Here is a 27,432-nt window from a genome sequence, read left to right as displayed (position 1 = left end):
GCGACTGCGCTCAAGCGCTAGGCTCACACGACAAATTCGGTCACCGCACATGCGCAGGATGTACCATGAAGCCAAAGTAGGGGCAATAGGCAAACGTAGCTCTTGCCCTGGGACCGAAGTAGAGATGTAGGCATGCGCAAAAAGTCACCTGAAGCCAGAGTGTGAACTTAAGCGGGTATCTTTCCAATGAAGCGTTTGATAAACTGCGTGGGTATGTAACGTTTCTGAAACAGATGAACCGAAACCAGAACTTGCTCCTGACGTGGGGCCAGCTGAGGAAGGGGGGAAAGACTAATGAGTGGAGGGATCGCCCAATGGAACATGCGCACTTATTCTTACTAAGTCCGGACCGAGAACATGCGCAGGAGAAATGTTTTGGGAGGGAGTGGAGGGTAAATGTGAGCATGCGTGACTTGAGAGCCGTTATTCTGGGATAAGTTAGGCTTCTCCGAGTGGCCTAGGTTTGGCCCGCCTCCGAGCCATCGGTGAGTATGGGCCTAGGCCGGGGGTGGGTAGGCCCGAGGGGAAAGAGTCTGCCTTTCTCTTTCGCCAAACCCTGGGGCCTCTGCCTAAATGGTCTCGCTGAGAGTTACGGGGACCTAAAGTCCCCGCCCTCCTCAAATCGTCTTTCGCCTTTCTCTCCGTGGTCCTTGCACTCGGACCCTTCCCCTCGGAGACGTTCGCCGCCTGCACAGACGAGGCTGGCTTTTCAGGATTGTATTAACGGAGCCCGAGAGAGGTAGACTAGGAGCTGGAAGGGCCGTTGGGGCCACAAGGTCAGCCACACGGTTTTACCGGTGAGGAAGCGAGCCCCAACTGAGCATGCGACTTGTTCCGATCCCTCTCGGGTCACCAGAGCGGCGTTTGGAAGTCTCGGGACTCCAAATCCTGCCTTCTGGGGCTAGGCAGATTATCATGCCTGTGGGATGCCCAGCCGAATCCTCCGATAACGTTAAAGAACCTGGCGTCCCCATCGCCCGCATCCCCGGGAGAGCCCTAGAGGCTGCGGCCGGCCGGCCAGCCCGCCACCTTTTTTGCTTTTGTTTTTTTCTTTTTTCTGGCCAAGTCCACGTGCATTTATTACGGCATTATGCTAAACTCTGGGGACACAAAGAAAAGCAAGACCTTTGTTTCAAGGAATTCACGTTCTAAATAATGTCTGGTATATAATTACATCTACAACTGATAATACTTGGGAAGCATTCTCAAAAACTGTGCGCCTACTTATTTGGTATATGGAAGATCCGGCCTTTTTACACACACACACACACACACACACACACACACACACACACGATTTTTTTCTAGATGACTCAGGTAGGCACTTATATGCAAGCTGAGGATAGACACAGCCATTCTCTTTTCCCATGCTTTTGTCAGTGCCTTCTGAGATTACCCCCGATTTTACATGTATATAGTTTGTTGGTACATAGTTGTTTGTATGTCCAACAGAGCCTGAGTGCCTTGAGAACAGTATGGGGGGGGGAGGGGAGTGAGGGTTTGGTTTTTTGGTTCTTTGTACCCTCATCTTTGCACAGGCCCTGGTTCAAAGTAGGCATTTGATAAATGCTGTTAACTGACTGAACTTTTCTTATAAGGGTTACTATAGGTGCTAGGCACCTAAGCTTGGAAGAATAGTGAATTCCCCATATATGTTCACTTCAACTTCATGGTATTTTGCAATTGAGAAAAACAAAACCATTGTTTTGGGGGGAAATTGACAAAAGAATCTGATGTTCCAGACGAAGGAAGGCTTATCAAAAATTCTTTTTTGGCATATCAATCCTTATTCATATTCACTTTTCTAAATATTTTTGCATGCTTAAAATACATCAGTACATTTCTGCATGTATTCTGAGAGCTTCTATGGAGAAAGAAACTGGCATTTGGCAACTAATTTGATATGTGTGGTAGATTAGAATGAGAAGTCAAGGATGATACTCAGATTGTGGTGTGACTGAAGTGACTAAAAGCTGAGTGACAGAAAGAATGGTGGTACCCTTGACAATAATAGGGAAAGTTTGAATGAAATATATGTTAATAGAAAAAGATGAGTTTTGTTTTGTATAGGTTGAGCTTGCAATACCTGTGGTATTTTGCCACAAAAACAATAAAGTTTATATTCTAAGTGTGAAGAAGTTTCCATTTCATCCATAGTACTCATAGTGATGAAGACACATCTGATCTTTTGATGTTCTTCAATACTTTAAAAAAGCAAGGACAACCATTAAACATCAGTTCTTAATGCAAGTAATCAGTTGATTCTTCTATTCACCTACTTTCACCAACAAACTTCTGCCTCTAAACTCTGCACTCATTTACTTGTAGTTAGCATACTTCTCCCTTATTACAGATTAACTACCAGTGTATTTATCTCAATTATGGAAGGAAGAGGAGAAACAGCATGGTGTTGAGGTTAGAGATCCAGCTTGGCAATCAAGAAGACGTGGATGAAATCCCTTCTCTGATTGACTCTTCTTTGTGAACCTGGATATGCCACTAAACTGTCCCTGGTAATTAACTCTAAAAGACTCTTAAGTTGCAGACGAGGTGTCATATGTATTGATATAGAAAGCTTTCTTCTTGGGAATTACCTATAGCAGAGAAATGTTTCCTATAGCAAAGAATGCACATTTCCAATACACTATCATCCCATTTCATAACGAAAAGACAACTTTTCTTTTCAAGAGAGAAAGAAATTATTAAAGACAACAAATAAAATTTTGATGCTGTTTTTAGTACTTTCTAAATAATATCTAAGAAATTTGAAGTTCTGTTTTTCCCGTCAACTTTAAGCCTGAATGTTATCACTGTTATATAATATTGTTAAACATGTGATTACTTTGTGATGTATACTATGTGTTTTTATTAACCCTTGATGATAATATGTAGGTATTTTCAAAGACATAATTATTTCTTATTCACTTTATAGGAAAAGGCTTGGTTACTATGTCAATAGTCACAATTCAACTTGGTCAGTGTGGCAATCAGATTGGTTATGAAGTATTTGATACTTTATGTAGAGACTTAAATAGTACCCAAGGATTCTGCTCTAAAAAGGAGAATGAATTATATGAGACATCTTGCAAAGAACATTTTTTTAATGAGGAAAAGAATGGAGGTATGTAATTAAGCTGGTTATGAATATTGAGAATAAACACATACTGGTTTTTTCCCCTTTTACTAAATGTTGACCCTAGAATACCAATTATCAAAAATAAAAGTTTTGCCTATTTTAGCACTTTAGAAAATGTCCAAAAATCTCCCTGTATCTATTTTTACTTTTTTAAACATTGTATACTTTGCATATATTGGGTACTCAATAAATGTTCCAAAGAAAATTTAATTTAAAATTGGGAAGTTCTATTTCAAAGTGAAAACTATTAAATATACTTTTTGTTATGAATAGTTCTGTGTTTTCATTTTTATATTGAAAGTGTTATGATAGAACTTTGGGCCTATACTGATATTGTCTCAAAAGGTTCTTCTTAATATATAAAGGTAGGGGATAATTATCTACTTCTCTCCTATATATCCTGAATATGTAACATTAGTTGAGTTACTGTTTCCTAACTGAGGTCCAGAGTGGATTCTATAAATGATCACTCTTGTGTTTAACTGAAGTAACACCTGAACTTGTAAACTAATTGCACTAAATTACATATATACAGTTTAAGCCTAGAAGCCTACTAGAAGAGAGCCTGTTAGGTACTTCTATTTATATGCAATTACAAAAAAATGGAATAGTCCAACCTATTTTCAAAGAGATTCTTAAGCAGAAAAATAACTACCAACATTTGTGTTACTAAAAATAGTAAATACTGGGGGTTAGCTAGATGGTGCAGTGGAGAGAGTGAGAAGGACCTGAGTTCAGATCCACCCTCAGATACTTAATACTTTTTAACTGTATGACCCTGGGCAAGTCACTTAACCCAATTTCCTTGGAAAATAAATAAATAAATAAAGTTTAAAATGCTAAAAATCAGCAATAGAAATGCTAAACAATGGGAATAATGTGGGCAGCTAGTTGGTGCAGTAGATAGAGCACCAGTCCTGAAGTCAGGAAGACCTGAGTTTAAATCTGGCCTCATACACTTAACACTTCCTTAGTTGTATGACCCTGGGCAAGTCACTTAACCCCAATTGCTTCAGCAAATAATAATAATAATAATAGGAATAATGTTAATATCTTTTCTGCTTACCTGATTTTCATGCCAAAGTGAGATTCTCTTTTCTCTCTTGGTCAAGTAAATTTCTACTCTGAACAAGCATGTAATTATTGATCTCAATTTATGATCCTTTATAACAATAACTTTTTTTTGCATTTTGTTTTCCTTTTTATATTTTAGTTCCAGTTGCCAGAGCATTACTTATTGACATGGAACCCAAAGTGATCAGTCAAACATTATTAAAGGCTGCTCATTCTGGCAGATGGAAGTATGGTCAACACTCACATTTCTGTCAAAAACAAGGTTCTGGAAATAATTGGGCATATGGGTAAGAGTAATTTAATCAAATTTCACTTGAATTACTAGTATGCAGTTAAAGAATCTAAAGAAATAATTAATTTGAAATTGTGGGCTCAGTGAACAAATAGTAAATGCATTAAAACAGAGCTCTTGATTTTAGACAGAAAGTAACAATCCTACTTTTACATTTGTATCTCAATTAAGAATTTCAGGTGATTTAAGAGACTAGCAATTTCCCCAGCTTCAAGCTTCTAAGGGCAAGGTAGGGAATAGGAAGTTTGTTTGTAGCCTTTGGGTAAGAGAGAGAGAGAGAAACAGGTCTGGAGAGATTATAATAGAGAGGTATGATGAGATATAATAGTCAGGTATGAAATAAACGTGGTTGGAAGCAATGGATCTGGTGCTTCCTGCTTATTCGAAGCCTCCAGAAATTTTTTTTTGTTCCCAGCTCTTTTTCTACCAGTTTCAGGGTTTAGGTCACCTGCTTCCATTTCTCCTTCTATCATCACCTTCTCTCTCTCCCTCTCCTTTCATTCTCTTTCCTTCACTTTTTTCTCTCTCCCTCTCCCATCCCCCCTTCTCTCTCTTTCTTTCTTCTTCCCTTTTACCCTCCTCCCCCTCACACTTTTTCCTTCCTTCCCTCCCTCTCTTTCTCCCTTTCTTTCTTTCTCTCTCTTTTTCAAATCAGAAGACATTCCCAGGTTATTCTAAAACAGAATAGCACATAGCTTATCAAAGTTTGAATGCTCTTGGGCAGATTATTTCTGAGTCTTAGTGAAAAAAAAAAAAAAAAGATGAGGATTATACTTTACAAAATAACCATGGTCTTCAAAAGAAATCTTTTCTGAGTACAAAATAGCATATAAAGTGCTTCTTGTTCTGTTCTTGAGTCCTTGGGAATATAGAGGCCTCTGGAGATTTTTTCAAATGATTTTTGCTTCGAATAACAATTGGGAAATGAAGCTAAAAAATCTTGCTTATATCTCTAATCCTTTCTTCTATTTTTTTCTCATTTAAACACTGGAGAATTGGAAAGTAATAGATTCTTACTGATTTTCAAAATCTTTAGAGAGGTTATCTGGTTTAATCCATTCATGTTAGGGAAAAACTGAAGACTTTTTAAGCCCAGAGAGATTGTTGTGTGACCTAGATAGCAAGTAGCATTGCTTTGACCTTTGATCTTGTTTCTCAATTGCATGTGGGTTCTTACATAATTGGGGGACACACAGAAATCTAAAATAAAATCTGCATTTCTGTAAAAAAAAAAAAAAAAAAAGACGAGCTAGGAATTTTTCTTCATAGATGATAGGATAAGATAGGAATTCTAGAGTAAAAAACAAGATGAGGTGGAAGAAATTATAAAGTCAAGGTTGGGGATGCCATTGAACTAGACCAGGGAAGGAGAAACTTTTTTTTCTTACAAAAGCCATTTACAAATACCTACTTGGGTATTTATAACATTATTATTAGTGGGCCATACAAAATTATCAATTTAAAGAACTCAAGCAGTGGGAGATTATTTAACCTATACAAATGATTTCATGGGTTTTATATGGCCCTAGGGTCAGAGGTTCCCCATCTTTGAACTAGACCATCACAGGCTGGGGGAAATGCCAGCCAGTAAGGAGGGAAGAACATAATAATGATAGCACTTACAAGTTGTTTTAAGGTTTGTATAGCTGTACCTATTAATACGGTGTTACTAGAATACTAAGTAATAATGAACTTTATCTGACTTTTAAATACTTTATAATAAAGAGGCTGGATATTGTCAACCTGAATAACATATAGAGGGTTTTGGAAAGTTCTGTCTTAATACTTACTGTTAATTGTATTAGCTTTTATATTGTAAGTTCCCATTTAAGTTAAAATTTACTCAGATTTGTCTGTTCCTTTTTCCTTGTGTAGTTATAGTGTTCACGGGCCCAAGCATAAAGAATCTATCATGAATCTAATTCAGAAGGAAGTAGAGAAATATGATTCTCTAAGTGGATTTTCAACTATAATGAGTATGGCAGGAGGTACAGGATCTGGTTTAGGAGCCTTCCTCACACAGAACTTAAGAGATACTTATCCAAATTCTTTTATAATAAATCAGATCATATGGCCCTATGGAACTGGGGAGGTAAGAACATAATATTGCAAAATGTATTCATTGAAAATTCTAGATTTTTTTTTTTTAAGAAAGAGGTTAAGAAATTCTTTATCTGTTCATTCTCAATCTTCTTTAGAAAGTAATTCTTCTCTTTTAGGGGAAGCTAGGTGGCACAAGAGATAGAGCTCTGCCCCTGGAATCAGGACAACCTAAATTCAAAATCCACCCTCAGACACTTATTATCTGTGTGATCCTGGGCAAATCAATTTAACCCTGTTTGCCTCAGTTTTTTTATCTGTAAAATGAGATAGAGAAAGAAATGGTAAATCACTCCAGTATTTTTGCCAAGAAAACTCCAAATGGAGTTGTGAAGAATCGAACACAATTGAAACAACTTGACAACATCTCTTCTGGAATGATTGTATTAGCATGATTTGTTCATGAGTTGATTTTAACTTAGCTATGTCTGTTTAAAATTTTAGTCAATGAAACCTTTATAAAAACCGAAATATCTGTAATTCTATTTTATATCATAAGACCATCTAAAAACATGGAATCTTAACAATTTAGAGGTAGAAGGAGCCTTAGAAATCATTGAATCTAACCTATACATTTAATCTAAGCAGACATTTAACAACTCCCTTGCAGAATTTATACGTAACCCAGTTTAGGAATCTCTAGGCTAATCAGATATCTCACAAAGGTCATTCAATCTGTTTCCCTGCATCTGGAAAGAACTATACATAAACTACTTCAAATAAAAAGGATGTCTTTATTTTTAAGGCTATGTAAGAACAGAGATTCTTTGGCTCTTCCCAGGAATCCTTTCTCATTTAATAAACATCATCAAGACAATTACTCAGTTCTTTAAATTTGACATTTATCTATAAAATCATAGTTGATAATTTTTTCACTAGAGGTAAAACATGGATCATCTGCTATAAAGGAACACTTCATGCAAACTCTGATTGAATTATCTAATCTTAATTTATCCAAGCAAAATAATTCAATTTTCTTGAGCCTTTTCTCATAGTTTCCCTTTCCTAATGTTTAAACAAAAATGTTTCTTCTCTTTGGGGAAGAGATTCTATCTATCAATTCCTTATGAAGCTTTGTCTCTATACTGAGACAAGTCAATATAAGAAGTAACATAGGAAGGAAGGAAGTACACAGTGAGATGAGGAAATCATTTTTGGCCATTTTTTCTCATAGGTTATTGTCCAGAACTACAATTCAGTTTTGACTCTTTCTCATCTATATCGATCTTCAGATGCACTTCTTGTTCATGAAAATGATGTGGTATACAAGATATGTGCTAAACTGATGAATATCAAACAGATCTCCTTCAGAGATATAAATCAAGTGATTGCTCATCAATTGGGAAGTATATTTCAACCTACCTACTCTTCAGAAGGCTCATTTCAGTATCGAAGAAATCTACTAGGTAATTTGATCATCTTAAATGCTTATTTTTCAGCGAAAGGTCCTATATTTTTCTTAAGAACATCAAATGTTATTTACCCTTTCTTCTGTTCTAAGGCATAAAATTAGTACAAAGATAAATTTCAATTTCATCTCCTTTGGTAATTTTTTATTTGAATTCCATCTATTATACTATAACTAAATTTCTCTAAATTTTCTGGTTTTCCCTGACAGTACCTCTCCCTAAGAACCTTGTGTTCTTTCTCTCTGTTCTCAATTAATGGGACTTTTTGTCCTCCTATTATACAGTGGTCTGTCATAAAGTTTTCTTTTGTAGTCCAAAACTTATGCTTATACCATTTTTTCCCCATCTTTCTCTCCATTGTTTTTCAATTTCAGGACATTCATCTCTCTAAAGAATTTTTGGACCTGCACTCAGTTTCTTCTCACCATGTCCTCTGACTTTATACTACTTATCACCTTTGTGACACTGTAACTTCACAAAACTTTAATCGTTTTCTGACCAGAGGGTCTTCATGTTCACTGTTATCCCTTACTGTCAGCTCCCCCCTTGAAACTCAGTCATGGGAATTGTTTCATTTCCCAAATATAGAACTTTATACTTCACAAATTTTACCTCTCTGATTCCCTCTTATTGAACTTCATCTTCACACTACAACACCTATGATTTTTTAATTTCTTAATTTCCTGTCATCCCAGTCTTTTAGCCAATACAGCATTATCTTCACTAGCGCTCTAAAATTGCTTGCTCATTTGACCTTCCTTGCCAATGCTCAATTCTAGGTAATTCTCACTTTTCAAATTTAGTCTACTACAAATTTGTGCTGTTTCAATCTCTGCTGGCCTATCACTGATATCAGCATTTGTATTCATCTTTTTACTAACTTCCTTTTCCATTTTCCATAGTAGCTTTTTTGAAAAACCTTTTTAATTCTCCTCAGACTTATCATTCCTATTCCTTACAAAAAATGGCCTGCATTCCTATTTTACATAAAACTCAACTCCCCTCAAAGCTCAGAATTTCTCACTCTTACTAATGCTTACTTCCAAACTGAAAATACAGAGCCACTCTCCTTATAAAGAATAAATTCTCTATTTTAAGGCTTGTTTCATCAGTGATCCCTTGTTCTACCTTTGTGTCTTCATCATTGCTTTTTTGTTGTCTCTTTCCTTTCTACATACAAACTTGTACTCTTTTTTATAAAAAATAAAGTAAAAGATAAACTATATTTCCCTGTACTCCTGAACTACTAACCTGCTGAATTTCTTGCAAAAAGCAGTTTATACCTTCATTTGTTTATTCATGAGTCTATGGCAATTTGGCTTAGATCTCTCTTCATTTTGCTAAAGCTATTCTGTAGAGCAGGGCTGGGGAACTATTTTTCGGCCAGTGGCCATTTGGATATTCATAACATCATTCATGGACCATACAAAATTATCAATTTTAAGAACACAAGCAGTGGAAGGTTGTTGTCACCTGCAGTTGCCTTGGTAAAGGCAGACCAGATAGATGATTTTGTTGCACCTTCAGTGGTCTTTTTTTTCTTCTATCTTACTAAAAAAAATTTATTGATACATTTTATCTTAACAAATTAGTCTCTTCCAATAGTATCTTCCCATAAAAAAATTAAACAATATTAGCCCTGAAGTCAGGAAAACCTGAGTTCAAATGTTATCTCAGACACTTAATACTTCCTAGCTATGTGACCCTGGACAAGTCACTTAATCCCAGTTGCCTCAGGGGAAAAAAATAAGTTAAACAAAACACCTGATAAAATAATTGTAATTGGCAACATGCATTAATTTACATTTTTGTAGTTTATGCTTTGTTAACATAAAGAAGTATTTTATGCTTTATTAGTATTAATAATAATTAACACAGTCTGTTACATTTTACTTTAGTGACTTTTTTCTAGTCCTCTTCATCTTTGACCTGTCTGCAATATATTAAACACTATTGAGATCCCCTAATTGAAACCTTTCTTTCCTGAGTTTCTATATCACATTTATTTTTATCTTTTTCCTTTTTTTTCTTGCCCACTAAATGTAGCCATTTCCCCAGATTCTGTCCTTAATCATCTTCTCTTCCTGCATGCTCTCTAAACTTTCTCATAAACTCATATGCTTCAGCTATGATATTTATTCAGATGAATCCCAATTTACACGTCTAGCCTAGCTACTTCTGGAGCTTCTTTTATACATTTTCAGTTCTATTAAACAGCTTAATCTTTTTACATTACACTAGATCACAAATTCAGTCTAAAACTAAACTCATTTTCATTTCCCAAGGAAGTCTTCCTCTTAATCTTTTCTGATCTGTTAAAGGTACTCCCATTCTCTTAGCTACATGTACTAGAAAATTCAATGTCATTTTTAACCCCTTTGTTTTGTCTCCCATCTCCTTATCTGATCCTTAATTTCTGTCCAGTTCAACTTCTTCTTTGTTTCTGGATTTCATCCATTCTACTTTGGCTGCCATCACCATTGTTCAGGCCCTTGTTACTTTTCACCAACACTGCTTACATTAGCTTCCAATCTCTTCCCATTCCAAGCCTTCCTGTATAAGACTGTCAGGTTAATCATAAAATATAATAAATTACATCATTTTCCTTTTCCTAATCAAAACCTTCAATAACATCCTTTTCAGATTTAGTTCATCATTTATTAATGCTCACTATATACAAGGCATTCTGCTAGATGCTGTGGAGTATACAGAAATGAACGATAGATGGCTCTGCTCTTGATAAACTTGACACTTTCTGTTTTTTACTGTTCTGGTTTGGAAGTGCTTGATAAAGATATACAAAACTAAGTACAATAGAAGCATAGAGGAGAGAGAGAAATTCTAATTTGAGAGCTTTTTGGAGGGAGTGGTATTATAAAATTTTGACCAAAAGGATATGAACAGACAATTCTCAGATGAAGAAATTGAAACTATTTCTAGTCATATGAAAAGATGCTCCAAGTCATTATTAATCAGAGAAATGCAAATTAAGACAACTCTAAGATACCACTACACACCTGTCAGATTGGCTAAGATGACAGGAAAAAATAATGATGATTGTTGGAGGGGATGTGGGAAAACTGGGACATTGATTCATTGTTGGTGGAGTTGTGAAGGAATCCAACCATTTTGGAGAGTAGTTTGGAACTATGCTCAAAAAGTTATCAAACTGTGCATACCCTTTGATCCAGCAGTGTTACTACTGGGATTATATCCCAAAGAGATTATAAAGAAGGGAAAGGGACCTGTATGTGCACGAATGTTTGTGGCAGCCCTTTTGTAGTGGCTAGAAACTGGAAACTGAATGGATGTCCATCAGTTGGAGAATGGCTGAATAAATTGTGGTATATGAAAATTATGGAATATTACTGTTCTGTAAGAAATGACCAACAGGATGATTTCAGAAAGGCCTGGAGAGACTTACACGAACTGATGCTGAGTGAAATGAGCAGGACCAGGAGATCATTATATACTTCAACAACAATACTAGATGATGACTAGTCCTGATGGATCAGGCCATCCTCAGCAACAAGATCAACCAAATCATTTCTAATGGAGCAGTAATGAACTGAACTAACTATACCCAGAAAAAGAACTCTGGGAGATGACTAAAAACCATTACATTGAATTCCCAGTCCCTATATTTATGCACACCTGCATCTTTGATTTCCTTCACAAGCTAATTGTACAATAATTCAGAGTCTGATTCTTTTTGTACAGCAAAATAATGTTTTGGTCATGTATACTTATTGTGTATCTAAGTTATATTTTAATATATTTAACATCTACTGGTCATCCTGCCATTTAGGGGAGGGGGGGGGGGGTAAGAGGTGAAAAATTGGAACAAGAGGTTTGGCAATTGTTAATGCTGTAAAGTTACCCATATATATATCCTGTAAATTAAAGGCTATTAAATTAAAAAAAAAAAAAAAAAAAAATAAAATTTTGACCATCAGAGATGAGGACCCCTTTGCCAAGTAAAGGGGTTACAGTGTGAGCAAAGACAAGAAGATGAGAAAGTGCGTGATATGTTCAAGAAATGGAAAGAAATCCCCTTAACTATGTCACTCAGTATAGAAATAGAATAATGGAAGAATCTGAAAAGTTAGGTTGGAGCCAGATTGTAGAGAATCTTGAATGTCAAACAAGAGTTGAGCATTTATAAGCAATGGACAATCATAAATGGATTTTAAGTGGTCAATGACATGATTAATTGTTCTTTCAGCTAGCTCCCCATTACCTCTGGGATAAAATAGAGACTTTTAAGCTGAGCATTCAGGTTTGCATCTATGATCCCATAATTCCTGACTCTTCTCAAAGCAAACAGAAGCTTACATATATAATGCACATTCCTTCCTGGAGGAATTCCTAGAAGTATTTCTAATCCAGCTTCATCTCTATCATATTTTCATATTTAGTTATTTTTCTTTCATTATATCTGTAAGCAAATAAAAATTCTTTCTTCTCAGAATGTTGCCAGGAGAGTGCAGTAGAGAATTTTGCATGATAGAAAAGAAAATTAGCATTTATGCTCATTCTTATAATTTATCTTAGTACATAGCATGTGTGCTTGGCACATAGTAGTACTTAATAAAAGCTTATTGGCTTGAATAATTTAAAAAATTTTTTTTTTACTTTAAGTCCTCAGTTATTCATTTTCTAAACTTTCATTTGGGTTCTAGTCTGGATAGGGTTAGTTAGGGTAGGAGACAGGCAGAAGCCTATCTTTTACACACTGACACAGTAGGGCAAAGTCTTAATGGCCTTTTGCTAGTTATGGCCCTATGTAGGAGTGTGTTGCTGAATATTCTTGCTAGGTACTAATTTGACAGATTAGACGTTTCCCCTGTAATTGTCTTTTAATATCATTTATTTGAATGATCCTAGTCTTAGAAAATAAAGTACGTATTTTGACATCAAATTGGTCAATTCAAAATACACACATGCATATTTGTGTACATTATATACATGCATATATACATGTGTCACTATGCACACTTGTGTGTGTTTGATGTAATAGCAATAATCTAGAGTAATTTATTAAATCTATTCTCCCTGCCCCTTTCTCTAGGAGACTTGATGACAAGCTTGGTTCCACACCCTGAATTCAAGATGCTGGGTCTCCGCAATATTCCTCAAATGTCTGAAAACTTATTGGCATACACTACCTTTGCTTGGGCTGGGTTGCTCAAGCATTTAAGACAGATGCTTATTTCACATGCTAAAATGGAAGAAGGTAAAAAAAATGTATATTTTTTTTTAATATTCTCACAATTTCAGCTTTGAGAATCTCTAATATAAATAGATTTGGGCCATCTGGAATAGGACTCCTGCAAGAAACATGGCACTACTTCCCAAAAGCCTCAATGGTTTAATTGCTTTTTTTCCCTCCTTTTTATTCTGTAACCCCCAAACAAAATTGTAAATCAGCTTTAGACAGTGCTGTGAGATAATCATCTACTCCAATCCTGTTGTTATTCCTTAAATTAGCAACTTACATGACCGTTAGTAGATTGATTTGGGATTTTGATCCTATGTATTTAAATTGATTTGTCTCTGATGGCTTTATTTTTTTAAATAATACATAATATCTCTCTTCTACGTCTATTATAAATCTTAATCAAAATGAAAATATTATAAGTTTCAAAACTAACAAAGTACATTGTCTACATATTTTTACTTTGCTACCTCTTAGATTTTCTTATTGTAGTATTTAGTTACTATCATGCTAGAATTTTGTAGATGTCTTGTAAAACACTCCCTAATTCATTTCTTTCCAAGTTAAGCATCGAAACAATTTAATTGAGCTAGGGAATAAGGAAGAAATTAGCAATACATTCTATTTAACTCCCTCTAAATTTACCCCTCTTCGTTACTACATGTTTATACATCATTATTATAACAGTATACTTACATTTGTGTGTGTGTGTGTGTGTGTGTGTGTGTGTGTAGGTATATATTAACCTGCTAATATGTATTGACAAAAATAGGTCACAGGCCATTTTTCATAACAATATAGAATTCATTTTATTAGCATAGCATAGCTTCCCCTATTACTGGGCATTTGAATTGTTCCCAATTTGTTGCTATTATAACTGTCACTAATGCAAACATCCTTTAAATATAGTCTCAAAAGTAGAATTATTAGCTCAGAATGGAAGAGGTATTTAATAAAAGCAAACTCTTATTCTATATGATGGAATTGTGAGAATTGTGAACCAAACTGACTTCACTTTGTGATTTATCCCTAGATCTAGCTCAGTTCCCTTCCTTCTTCATTATGGTATGGTTCAATTCCTATTTTGTGAGAAAACGATTGCATTGTTTGGACCTAGCCCTGAGTGACTGGAAAGCTGGACCACTTCTACTTATTGCCTAGAAACCCTGTTTCTCCCCATATTCAGGGTCTGGTGTCAAACTGAGGAAGGCCAGATCCTGATTTGCTACATATTTAACATGCATTGTTTAATAAATCAATATGCCCAGAAATTCAAACTTTTTTCCTCAGTCATTTCAAATTCATCCTATCACAATTTTTGGCAAGCTAAGCTAGATTGAGTCAGGCCTCTTATATCCAGGAGGACAATTTTTCAAAAAAACTCCCTTAACTGAGGAACTTTGTCTTGGAAGACTGTCTCCAGAGGTCAGACTCCCCTCAATTGCAAATTCTTCCCATAGTGCTGGGGATAATTTATCCCAATCCTGAAAGTTTGGGAAGGATTATTCCCTTTAAAGAAATAATGGGCTTCTGATAATAGTTATGTACAAAAGTATTCCCCCTGATGATAAAAGGCCTTTTTTGCATAAAAATGGAGGAGAATGAATTGTTAAATTGATACCCTTTAGGAAATTCTTATTGGCCTGAAACTTCCCATACAGGTGTGGAAGGGGGGGACTAAAAGATAAAACTCTCAAATTATGCTTAACTATATAAAAATCCAAACAGGTCCCAAATTTGGCAGCAAAGCAAAAGCTTTGAGATTTGATTTTCAATAAGAGAAAAGGAGGCTAACAAGGAGTTTTTTTTTTTTTTTAATATATGTTGTCTAATTTTTTTTTTTTTTGTAAAATACAGAAAAATCTTTGTTACTGTATCATGTTCATTATTGTTTATAAATTCTGCTATTTTGAAAGATTTATAAGGGGGAAATGCCACCAGATAGAAAGACTGCTAAAAAGTGGCAGCCAAAGAATTTAAAATAAAATTCTGGGGAAGATGAATAAAGTTTTCATAGTTTCATACTTAAAGCAGTGATGCTGGACTTTGTCCCAGTAAGTAAGACTAACTCCCACTTTAAGCTTTCAGTGGGTGATTAGGTTTAAAAACAAAAAATCCAGCAAGATACTTTGTCATTCCAATCCTGGCCATTGTGAGATTACAAAGATAAAATTAAATAATCAAAGGAAGGAAAACTTTTTCCTGGTTTGTATAATTGCTGGGGAAAAAATCTTAATACAGAGGTTTGGAGATATTAGAGATTGGAAAGTAATCATTAAGGAATTTAGAAATTAATCATTTTAATATTGCAGGGGAGAACTTGTGAGACTTTTTGTAATTCCAGGAATTTGCCCCCCCTTATCTTTGTCCTGTCTGATAAGGCACTTAGCAGAAGCTTAACATATATTGAGATATCTTAGTGAGTTTTGAGGAACTACTTTATAAAATTTGTTTTAAGGAAAAATAAGAATTACGTTAAATAAATAACAGATCCCCTTTTCCATGAAGATTGATAGACATTATTTTATTGTAATGAAGAAAGGCACCTAGTTTGAAAGTAATTCCAGAATAAGGGGAAGAAGTTCAGTTTGTATTTTAAATATATCTGAAACTTAAATAACTGCTTCTTGTTAACCCTTCCTTAATCATGAAAAGAGAAAAGATTGTTTAAATTAGGGAATAATTTTAAAATGAATAAAATATAGGCGGCAGCTAGGTGGCACTGTAGCTAGAACATCAGAGTCAAAAGGACCTGAATTCAAATATGATCTCAAATACTTTATTAGCTCTATAACCTTGTGTGACCAAGTCACTTAAACCCAATTGCCCTTTCTCCAAAAAAAAAACAAAAAACAAAAAAAACCAATAAAATTTAATTAAGGAATGGGAAGGGTGATTTAAACTGAAGAGAAGTCTGAGGTGGGATCTCCTTCAACACCTCCACCATCACCTGGGCCCTAGACCCTAGACCTTAATATAGATTAATGGGTATAGATATTCACAATGACAGCAGAAGGGAGATGACCAGGAACTAGTATTGGGAAGACTGAAGTAGAACTTTGAAAGCTTTATATAATAGAAATAAATTAGAAGCAAGGTCACTAAAGAATATTGGAAAGAAACTATGCATTTGTAAGCTCTGAGAAACTTCAAAAGGTAAGAGAACTGCAATTAATTAGGGTGGTGTGAAATTTTCTGCTAAATTGTAAAGGAGAAATTACAAAGTAAAAATACTTTATAGATATACCTGCTTTTAAAATTAATAATAAATTAATCCATAGCTTTAGAGCCACACTGAACTACAAAGGAATTATTTGAGAGAGCTAGAAGAATGGTTGTTCAAGGAATTGTGAGAGGAAAGGCATTGTTGGTGGAGCTATGAAAGATGTACCCTTTTGTGTAAAGTTTCAAATTACTTTTCACAGTGGCTGGACCAATGCATAGCTCCATCAGCAATGAAGGCAGTGACCACACCATCTTGGAAGCACCAAAAATTTACAAAACCTCTAGAACTAGCTATGAAAATAGGGTTAAAAGTGATCTACCCCGGGGGCAGCTAGGTGGTGCAGTGAATAGAGCACTAGCCCTGAAGTCAGAGGACCAGAGTTCAAATTTGGCCTTAGACACTTAAGACTTCCTACCTGTGTGACCCTGGGCAAGTCACTTAACCCCAATTGCCTCACCCAAAAAAAAATGATCTGCCCTCCCCCCTGATGCTGACTAAAATCTTCTGGATTATATGGCAAGAGGAAGTTAACCCCCAGGAGAGCAAGTATTCCTCCATTGTCCATCTCTATAAAGGAAAACAATACAGATTGTTCTATGGCTACCACGGGAAAAACTATCTTTTACTCATTGCTAGCAAGAAACAAGATATCAGCATCATCTTTAATCAGTTAATCTTTAATCTGCAAAATAGTTATCTACATACTCAGTTGCTTAAACTGACCCATTTGGGCTCTCATAACTGACTGTGGGAATCATGCAGTTGTTTACTATCAATAAATGTTTGCTTTGTATATCTATTTTTGTACCTATATAGCAGGGGTCACCTAAAATTTTTTCAGGTGAAAAGGAGTCATGAGTGGAAAAAGTTTAAGAAGTCCTGATCTACAAGGACTATCAATATTTCCAACAAGAGTATCTAATTTATATTTTAATATATTTAACATCTACTGGTCATCCTGCCATCTGGGGGAGAGGATGGGGGAAAGAGGGGGAAAATTGGAACAAGAGGTTTGGCAATTGTCAATGCTGTAAAGTTTCCCATACATATAACCTGTAAATAAAAGGCTATTAAATAAAATAAAATAAAAAAAAAAACATTTCCAACAAGAGTTAAATAATTTAAAGCATTCACATCATCTCTCAAAAGAAGAAGTTGTATTAAATTACTTTAGGGACCCTTTTTAGCTGGAGATCTCTGATTCTATGACTATAAAAAAGAAGTCTAAAGAACTCAGAAATCACCCTCACCAACAAAACTTAATTTTGCCAGGCTGAGTAACATGGCAGCCAGGGAAAGCATCTTGTAAAAGGTAATAGAAGATTATTAGTGATATTCCTTTATAAAATAATGAACAGTGGTGAAAAATGAGTATACAAGAAATTACATGTGAAATCTAACAGGGATAGATCACCCCAGGGGCATTCTTACATGAAAATAAAAAAATAATAATAGATTATAAATAGAACAGGTCTGTTTGTGTTTCTTTCTTTTTTTTTTTAAACAGGGTTATTTATTTATTTATTATAACTTTTTATTTACAAGAATATTCATGGGTAATTTTTCAGCATTGACAATTGCAAGACCTTTTGTTCCAATTTTCCCCCTCCTTCTCCCCACCCTTTCCCCCAGATGGTAGGTTGACCAGTACATGTTAAATATGTTGAAGTATAAGTTAAATACAATATATGTACACATGTCCAATCTGTTTGTGTTTCTGTAACAAATTGTTCCCATGACAGTGAAATCACAAAGTACATTTGTACTACTATGCTCACTTGGAAAATGGTTATAATCACTCTTATCTCACAGGTTTGTTGTTTACCAGAGGATGAAATGAAGTAGCATATGTAAAGCACTTTGAAAACTTTAAGGCATTATTATAAATGTTACTATTTACATCTCTTTCTCTGATGTGCTATATAAGGAAGGACAAAAAAGAAGAGTTGCATCAGACTACATATAGTCAGTAGAAATCTATCAGTATCACTAACTCTAAGTCAGACTTCCATTATCATGGAAGAAGCCACACATATACATAATATATTTATACAGATTAGATACAATGTAATTTTTGAGGGGAAGGCACTAGTCACTGTGGGAATTATAAAAAGCTTCATTTAGAAGATAGAACATAAACTGGAACAAGGGGTTCCAAGGTACTAAGTATCAGGAGGGCAAGAAAGATGGTTATAGGTATGACAGACAGGCAAAGGCACAGAGATGGGAGTTGTTAAATGAACAGTAAAGGAATCCAGTTTGCTGTGTAGTATGTATGTGTGGTATGCATATAGGAGAGTAATATATAATAAGACAGGAAAAATAAGGAAAGATAATGAGTTCTGTTTTGGAAATGTTGAGTTTGAGATGCTTGTGTAACATCTCAAGCTCCACAGGGTCTCTCGTCTTGTATAAGCATTCCCGCCTCTGCACAGGAAGGTCAGTTTCACTGATTGGGAATAAGAGACAGTTGAACCCTCGTTGTGCCATTCATACTAGTCCCCAATTAAGAGACAAGTGATTATGCTACCTTTGCACGGTCAGGCTACCGTGGCCGTTAAAGTCACAACTCACTGGGCAGGCAGTGCCTCTAATACTGGTAAATGCTAGAGGGGATGTTTTAAAGATCCACTGTGCAATTGGTGATGGTTGGAGCTCAGGAGAGACAAGTAGATTTATAGATATGGGCATCATATACTTAGAGATGGGGAAGCTGAGTAAGTCCCCAAAAGGAAGTGCTTAGAGAATGAAGGAAAGAAGACCAAGGCTGAACTTTGGGGGACACTGTGGATAGAAATAGTTTAGATGAAGAGTCAGTAAAGGAGACTCAGAATAAGTGTTCATACAGATAGAAGGAGAGTTTAAAACAATGCCCCAAAAACCCAAAGAGGAGAAAATTTCCAGGAGAGTGGTAAGTCACTAGTGTTAAATGTTGCCAGGAGGTCAACAAAGATAATGAATGGGAAGAGGTTATTGGATTTGGAAATAAAGAGATCACTGGTAACTTTAGAGAGCAATTTTAGTTGAATGATGAGTTGGAATTACAAGGAATTGATTACTAGGAGTTGATAAATGAGGTAGAGAAAAGTGGAAACAATAAGAATAAACACCTTTTTTTCTCCCAACAAGTTTGGCTATGAAAAGGAGAGAAATTAAATGATAATTTGAGGGGATGGTGGCATCGATTAGGAATTTTTTTCAAGGGTGGGGAGAACTAAGGATGTTTGTGGGTAGCAAGAAAGGAACCAGGATAAGAATGAAGGTTGGGAGAAGAGAGAGTGGAAGGGGGGTGGACAAAGAGAAGATGGGATCAAGCAAACATGGAAGGGCTAATGTTAGCATCTTCATCAGCTTTTGGAAAATATGTATGTCCTTAGTGAGATTTTCTAGATGCATGTTCTATGTCAATGACATGGTAGCCATTGCACCAAGCCCTAGGATATTAACAGCCGTTAGAGTGCTCTTCATGACCATGCAAAACAGTTTGGGCTAATTCTTGTAACAGAGAAAAAAATTACTGCAATATGCATAATATCCAGACTAAGACATGGAGATAATTGGATGGACAGTCCCAGATATTGTATATCAGTAACAATAGCCTGAATAAATATTGCAGGCGCATCTGGGCCCCGCATTGAAGGAATGATCGTGGACTGGATTACCCTGGGGAAACTACAAAGCATTTTCAGTGATCCCAGATTGCTCACTGATGAAGAATCTTTTCAACATCAATAAAAGTGTATAATGGAATGCTACATTCTCAGAAAATCCATGGAGGTGTGACCCAAAGGGTAGCAGAGAGATATGTGTTGGAAATAGATAATTGAACATCCTATTGCAAATGATAATTTGTACACAAGAACTATCCAGGAGATGTATAAAAGGGAAAGACAGGCCAGTCTTGTAGTGAGAATGAATGTTAAAAGACCTGAGTGTTATATTAGAAAGGCCTCCAATATAGAGTATATATAGATAATGGATATTCCCCATTAGAAGTTATCTGCATTATTGATGTGGTTAACTGTGATATTTCCCATTGGGAGTATCTGCATTGTTGAGGTCATAAATCCATTGAAGTATTGCCATTGCTCTCTTTCCTTAATACTTTATTTTTCCCATTAGGATTCTTTTAATTTTCTGAGTTCACATTGAATCATTTAATCACTATTCACAGTTTTATTTTCCAGTTGTGTGCTGCTTATATACTAGGCATGCAATTGATTTTTGACTTGACTTTATATTCTTGAATTAAAAATTACTGAAGCTATTGTAATTCTGGGGTTTGTCTCTGTTTTTGTTTACAGGGAATGATTAGTGCTCTATTAATTATAATGCTTTATGGTTTAAAATATGTCTGATTTGAAAAATATCCATATTGATGTTTGTTTTTGGTGGATGCTTTCTCATATATCAAAATCATGATTTTTATTATTTTTCTCATTAATGCGATAAATTATGTTGATACTTTTTCTTCTTTTTAGTTTTACATATTTCCAAGGAGAATTAAATCCAATTCAGTCTCTACAAATATTTCTTTAAAGTAACAGGTTGTATTTGCCAAGATTTTCTTTAGAAGTTCCATATCTGTTCTCATAGATGTTCTATAACACATTGCTTGTTTGGTCCTCGTCACATTTTGGAATTAAATTAATTAAACCTATATTTGCCTCTTAAGAGGAGTTTTTTCTACATTTTGGAATACTTAATATAGGATAGGGATCATTTCTTTGAAAGTTTTGGGAACATTCAATATAGCGAGCCCAAGTATGCTTTTCATCTCTATTCCTACTCTGCTCCACTACTCATGTAATTCTTCAAAGAATTTTCTTGTTTTGTTGAGACAGTTTTGGTATTTTATGATTTTATAAATGCATTTCCTCTTGATTGTTGTGTTTGTCAAGCCTGTAAATTCATTAATATGGGGAACTCTGCATGAGGAACTTATTCCAACAATACAGTTTGGCATCTGCTTTTCAGTGTATGTGTTAGAGAGATTGTTATGTAAGTTTTGTGGGTTATTAAGACATTAAATGATGTCCCCTAGCCAGTATGTATCAGAGGCAGGACATTTTTATTATCTCCTTTCTTGATTTTCTGTTTAAGTGGCCTGATTTATCAGTTGAATTGTTTCTCCATTTTTTTCTCTTATTAGTAAAAAATAAAAAAAAAACAAAGATTATAAGAATAAATTTAATGTTGTTAACCAAATTTCTGCTAAGTCCAACTTTATTTTCATTTTTAAAATATTTTTACGGTACAGCTAGGTGGTGCAGTGGATAGAGCACCAGCCCTGAAGTCAGGAAGACCTAATTCAAATCTGACCTCAGTCACTTAACACTTCCTAGCTGTGTGATCCTGGGCAAGCCACTTAATCCTAATTGCCTCAGGAAAAAAAAAACATATATATATACACATACATTATATATATATATATATATATTTACACTATTTTAACCTAAGTGAAAATGGAGACTATTAAACAAGAGAAAATTCTATTCAAATGCCTCATTGTGATTTGAAAGGTCCCTGAGTTCATGAGGTTTTTGCTAAGTTCTTCCAAGCTGGAAAGATTTGGAATGAGGACCTACTTTTAAAGACTGTATGTTTATGAGATGATTGAATATGTTGCTCACAACACACACTTCACATGGCTTGTTGGGACCCTTTCTTTCATCTGGCCAGATCTCTATTGAGTCAGAGAAAACTCTAGAGAAAATAGAGACCAACTAGAGACCCCAGACATGGCACAGATGGGGGGTGGGGGTGGTTCTTAACCCAATTTCTGAGATTCTTTATCAAAAAGCTAGACTTGAAAAGTCTAACTCTTGGAAAGTGAGGTTATAATATTCTCAATTTAAAGAAACCAACTGACCAGTATAGCCTATAGTTCACCCTAGTCTTGGTTCTAACAATAGGTGAGAGAGGAAATGGACCTTCCCTTCACATTCCCAGAGCCTGGATTAGAACAGAAAGTAGATATTGTGTATCTAAGTTATATTTTAATATATTTAACATCTACTGGTCATCCTGCCATCTAGGGGAGGGGGTGGGGGGGGTAAGAGGTGAAAAATTGGAACAAGAGGTTTGGCAATTGTTAATGCTGTAAAGTTACCCATGTATATATCCTGTAAATAAAAGGCTATTAAATAAAAAAAAAAAAAAGAACAGAAAGTAGAAGTGTAACCTTTCTAACTTCATCTCTATTGTGTCTGAATTGAAACTAATAATCCATGCTTGTCTTTCCATGAGCCCTTCCCTACTACTTGTAGAAATTATACTTTGTTAATTGAATCAGGTGATATAAGAAACTAATTGACTAGAAATAACTCTTTCACAAATAGTAAGAGGTAAACTCCCTGGTTTTTGGTAGAGAAGAAATGGGAGACATAACATTTTTTTTCCTCTACCCAGCCCCTCCAACCAGTATTATATATAAATTGTTTTTGTATTAAACTTCATGTCTGAAATACATCTTACTTGAATTTAAAAAAAAAAAAAAAAAAAAAAAAAAGGACTGTTTGTCATCACTAGAGAGACAGCCAAATCAGCGAGGAGTAGGTTGGGTTTCTTTGTCAACAACAACTCATGAAGAGGGACAGCAATCTGAAGTGGTGGAATACATAACATATGCTGATGAAATCATGGATGTTTAAAGAATAAGTAATTTTCAACCGTGTTTTTTCTGTATTCCATAATATTTTGATGTTCATTTCATCATTGTAGTATTTGTAATATTGAATTAAATTTTATAAGTCATTCTAGGTTCATGGTAGAAGGATTAAAAAACAACCTCCTCTATCTATGGAAGTAAACTTTTACTAAATAATCAAAAGTTTACAAAAAGCATCTACAAATACCACCCAGTATTTTTGTCTAAAGGTAAATGGAAACTAATACATTCACTCTCTGTTAAGGTATTAATTGGCAGGTCAAACCACCTTTGTCGGGAGTTCCTGCCCTTGAGAAGGGACCTTCCAATAAGGATCCCCATTTTAACACTTCTGTAGCCAATTTGGTCATCCTACGTGGTAAAGATGTGCACCATGCAGACCTGGGTAAGCAAAAATCATTGTGAAAATGAAATTCTTTTTCAACATATTTAACATATATTGGACTACCTGCCAGCTAGGAAAGGGAGTTGGGGGAAGGAGGGGAAAATTTGGAACAAAAGATTATGCAAAGGTCAATGCTGGAAAAATTACCCATGCATACACTTTGTAAATAAAAAGCTTTAATCAAACAAACAAACAAAAAACATTATGTGCAACCACTTCCTAATTGACAGGTATCCTCTTTATTTCTCATTCTTTGCTATAATAAAAAAGATTAATATTCAAAAAAATGAAATACTTTTAATAAAGAAGATGAATATAAACCAACTCAAACCTATTGGAGGAGGGAACGAGAACAGGTTGGAGGGATAGAGGAGAAGGAAAGTAGCTAGTGTTTGTTTCTGTGATGAAATGGAATTAGTGCATATGACCCTAAGTTTTCTGAAAAATTGGCTTTATAATGTTGCTGCTGCTGTTGGCTCTCAGCTCCCTGGCAGGTCTCTTGTTTCAATTCTGAGTTGATGAGTTCAGCAGTAGTAAATTGGCCAGTCCATACACTAGTATAAAAGAGCCAAGCAAGTTCTTTAATAAACCTTCTATTTAAAAAAGGCTGAGAAGGGGGGGGTAGAGGGTGGAAGAGGAAAGAGGTCATTTAAGTACATCACAGTTGTGTACTTTCTCATTACTGTTTATATTGACTTAAGAATAGATCAGGAATTTTTTGTTATGTATAAAACTAGTTAGAAAAGAGAAGTCTATTAAATGATCTTGAACATTAAAAAATAATGATGGAGAGAATAACTTGTGCTATTTTCTATAAAGGGGGTTTTAAAGATCCAGCCTTATACACATCCTGGCTCCAGCCTAGTGATGCCTTCAATGAATGGAGAACACAGCGAGCCTTTAACAAATATGAGAAATCGGCTGCTTTGGTCAGCAATAGTCAATTTTTACTAAAACCTCTTGATACCATCATAGGCAAAGCTTGGAACATGTTTGCTTCAAAGTAAGTAAAATAAACTTAAAATAACATATTGGCAACTTAATTACAGGCCTGTGATTCTTTGCCACTAGTAATCACAATGTGTAGTCTATGAGGTTTTGAAGGTCAGTAGTCATTCCCACGTACATCCAAAGATTTCTAAACTTTAGCTGTGTTACCACTGCCAAGAGAGCATCTTTAGGTGGTGAATGGCAGGGCTTATGTGTTGACCAGCAAGTACACTAAAATAACGAGACTCATAGACTTAAACTTAACCCCTAAATTCTTCCTTCTAACTTAACCCCTAAATTCTTCCTTCTTTCTGCCATGGGAACGCCAAACACCATCACCTTTTGCATGTTGCCATTTTTGTGACTTTTTTACACTTATCCTAAATCATTTTAGCCTAATGTCACCCAAATTAAAAAAGATCATATGTGATGGGGCATCTTTGGGGGTTTTGTTTTTTATTATCCTGGCTCCTATACCTCATTATTTGGGATTTTCATTCTTTACTAGTAAGTAGGGTTGATGTGGCTGTTTATGAAGTATAATCATAGTCTAAAATGTTATCCTAAGATGCATCTGAAGATCATATACACTATGTAGACATTAAGTTATATCCATCTTTTTCATGGACAATAAATGGAAATGTGTTTGTATTCAGGGTATTTGTGTCAGTAAAAAGAATGGTGAAAAATATATGGATGTTCTACTTAAAAATGAAACTAGAGGAAAAAAAGTCCCTGGTTTTATTTGTAACTGTGGTTGAAATCATATAAGTAGAAAAAGGATATAAAAAGATTTTTTTTTCATTTAAATCATATAGTATTTGATTGCACCATGTGTTTCTTTAAAGGATATTACCCTAGTGTGAAATGAAATTTAGTGACTTTTCCACCTTCCCCAACCCATCAACCTCCCAAGTTCCAAAATGATTGACAGATATGGAATACAACCAGCTTTTCTTACGCACTACTTGCATCTGTTCATTATAAGTATATAAGTATGCCTTGTTTTTAAGTCATAACTCTATCCCTGAAAAGCTACATGTGAATTGTACAAAATAGTCAGAAAGCTTCTTATTGTAAGGTATCTCATTTATAAAAGGAGAAAGGTCCCAGGTGTGCAAATACGTTTGTAGTAGCTCTTTTTGGGGTGACAAGGCATTGGAAATTAAGTGGATGCCATCAGGTGGGAAATTTCTGACTAAGTTATGGTATATGAATGTTATGGAATATTATTGTTCTATAAGAAATGATCAGCAGGATGATTTCAGAAAAGCCTGGAAAGATCTACATAAACTGATGCTTAGTGAATTGAACAGAACCAGGAAAACAGTGTACATAGTAACAGCAAGCTTATATGATGATCAACTATGATAGACTTGGCTCTTAGCAGTGTAGTGATCTAAAATAATTCCAATAGACTTGAGTTTTTTTGGGGGGGTTTTGTTTTGTTTTGTTTTTTTAACAAGGTAATTGGGGTTAAGTGACTTGTCTAGGGTCACACAGCTAGGAAGTATTAAGTATCTGAGACTGAATTTGAATTCAGGACCTCCTGAGTCCAAGACTGGTTCTCTATCCACGGACCATCTAGCTGCTCCGACAATTCCAATAGACTTGAGATGAAAAATGCCATCTGCATCCAGAGGGAGTACTATGGAGACCGAATGAGGATCAAAACATACTATTTTCGCCTTTGTGTTGTTTGTTTGCTTTTTCTTTCTCGTGGTTTTTCCCTTTGCTCTGATTTTTCTTTCACCACATTACTAATATGGAAATATGTTTAAAGTGAGTGTACATGTATAACCTATATCAGGTTGTTTATTGTCTTAGAGAGGGGAGAGGGAAATGAGAAAGGGGGAAAATAATTTGGAACATAAAATCTTCCAAAAATAAATGTTGAAAATTACCTTCACATGGAATCAGAAAAATAAAATATTATTGAAATTTTAAAAAGGAAAGGTATCTTTTTACCATTAATAATTCTCCTCCCTAATTTCCTTTTCTTATCTAAACTCACTTAACCAGCCTGTGGCACATGCCTGATTGCCCCTTCCTCCTCTCTAGGGGAAAAAGCAGCTGTTGGTAAAGTTTGTAAAGAATGCTGAGCCTTCAGATAAGAAGAACTGAGTTCAAATCTAGTTTCAAATACTAACCAGTTGTATGATTTTGGATAAGCTATTTAGCCTCTTTCTGCCTCAGTTTCTTCACTGTAAAGTGAGATAATAATAGTACCTACCTACCTCCCACAGTTGTTGTAAGGATCAAACGAGATCATATTTGGAAAGCACTTATAATATAGTGCCTGACACATAGTAGGTGCTTAACATTTGCTTATTTCCTTTCCTTCTTCTAGTTGATGTTGTCCATACTTATGGAATGCTAGTTCTCTGGCCTACAAGTTTACAATTTTAAATGTTCAAAGTAAAAAAAAAAAAAAATGAAAGAACATATTATGCCCAGTTTTGAATTATAATATGCTTTAGTTCTTTCCTTAATATCTTATTTCCTATTTTTTTCTACCAGAGCTTATGTTCACCAGTATACGAAGTTTGGAATTGAAGAAGAGGATTTTTTAGACAGCTTCACAGTATTGGAACAAGTTCTTGCCAATTACTGTAACCTTTGATCTTGTAATAAGTGGACCTTCAATGGAAGAAAGTATCTTTGAAAACTTATGGATTGAAATCTTTATAAGTCATGTTTCAAAATCCTATCTTACTAAAACATCAAATTAGAATTCAGATTGTATTCTGTATATAGGTAGGAGATTTTTTACAAAAAAAATTTTTTTTTTTCAGTGAAAACATTTTTGATGAATTATTTATTACTTTGAAAGGATGCTTTTATAAAATAATTTGAAGAATTGTCACAATGGATACTATTACAAATAGTACATTGGTTCTAAATATTATTAATAAAAATATATTCTGTCTTT

General features: G+C 35.0%; 1 protein-coding gene across 7 annotated transcripts; it reads left to right on the top strand.

Annotated features, from left to right (window-relative positions):
* The first annotated feature begins 91 nt into the window (after window positions 1-91).
* Window positions 92-27,432, top strand: TUBD1 (tubulin delta 1). Of its 7 annotated transcripts, none has more exons than XM_012548041.3 (10): window positions 294-485; window positions 2,354-2,513; window positions 2,933-3,121; window positions 4,350-4,497; window positions 6,378-6,594; window positions 7,777-8,008; window positions 13,083-13,247; window positions 23,370-23,510; window positions 24,330-24,513; window positions 27,021-27,432. In XM_012548041.3, exons 3-10 carry the CDS (start codon window positions 2,950-2,952, stop codon window positions 27,121-27,123), a joined length of 1,362 nt encoding a protein of 453 aa, XP_012403495.1. In that variant the 5' UTR covers window positions 294-485; window positions 2,354-2,513; window positions 2,933-2,949; the 3' UTR covers window positions 27,124-27,432. The 7 variants fall into 7 exon arrangements, with proteins under 7 accessions (XP_031822375.1, XP_023357882.1, XP_012403495.1 ...); XM_031966516.1 differs by lacking the exon at window positions 294-485 and adding an exon at window positions 532-797; XM_031966515.1 differs by lacking the exons at window positions 294-485; window positions 2,354-2,513 and adding an exon at window positions 92-211.

Source organism: Sarcophilus harrisii, chromosome 4 (assembly GCF_902635505.1).
Source record: "Sarcophilus harrisii chromosome 4, mSarHar1.11, whole genome shotgun sequence".
Lineage (NCBI taxonomy): Eukaryota > Metazoa > Chordata > Mammalia > Dasyuromorphia > Dasyuridae > Sarcophilus > Sarcophilus harrisii.
The sequence above is the reverse complement of the archived record's forward strand: the minus strand, read 5'-3'. Positions and strand labels throughout refer to the sequence as shown.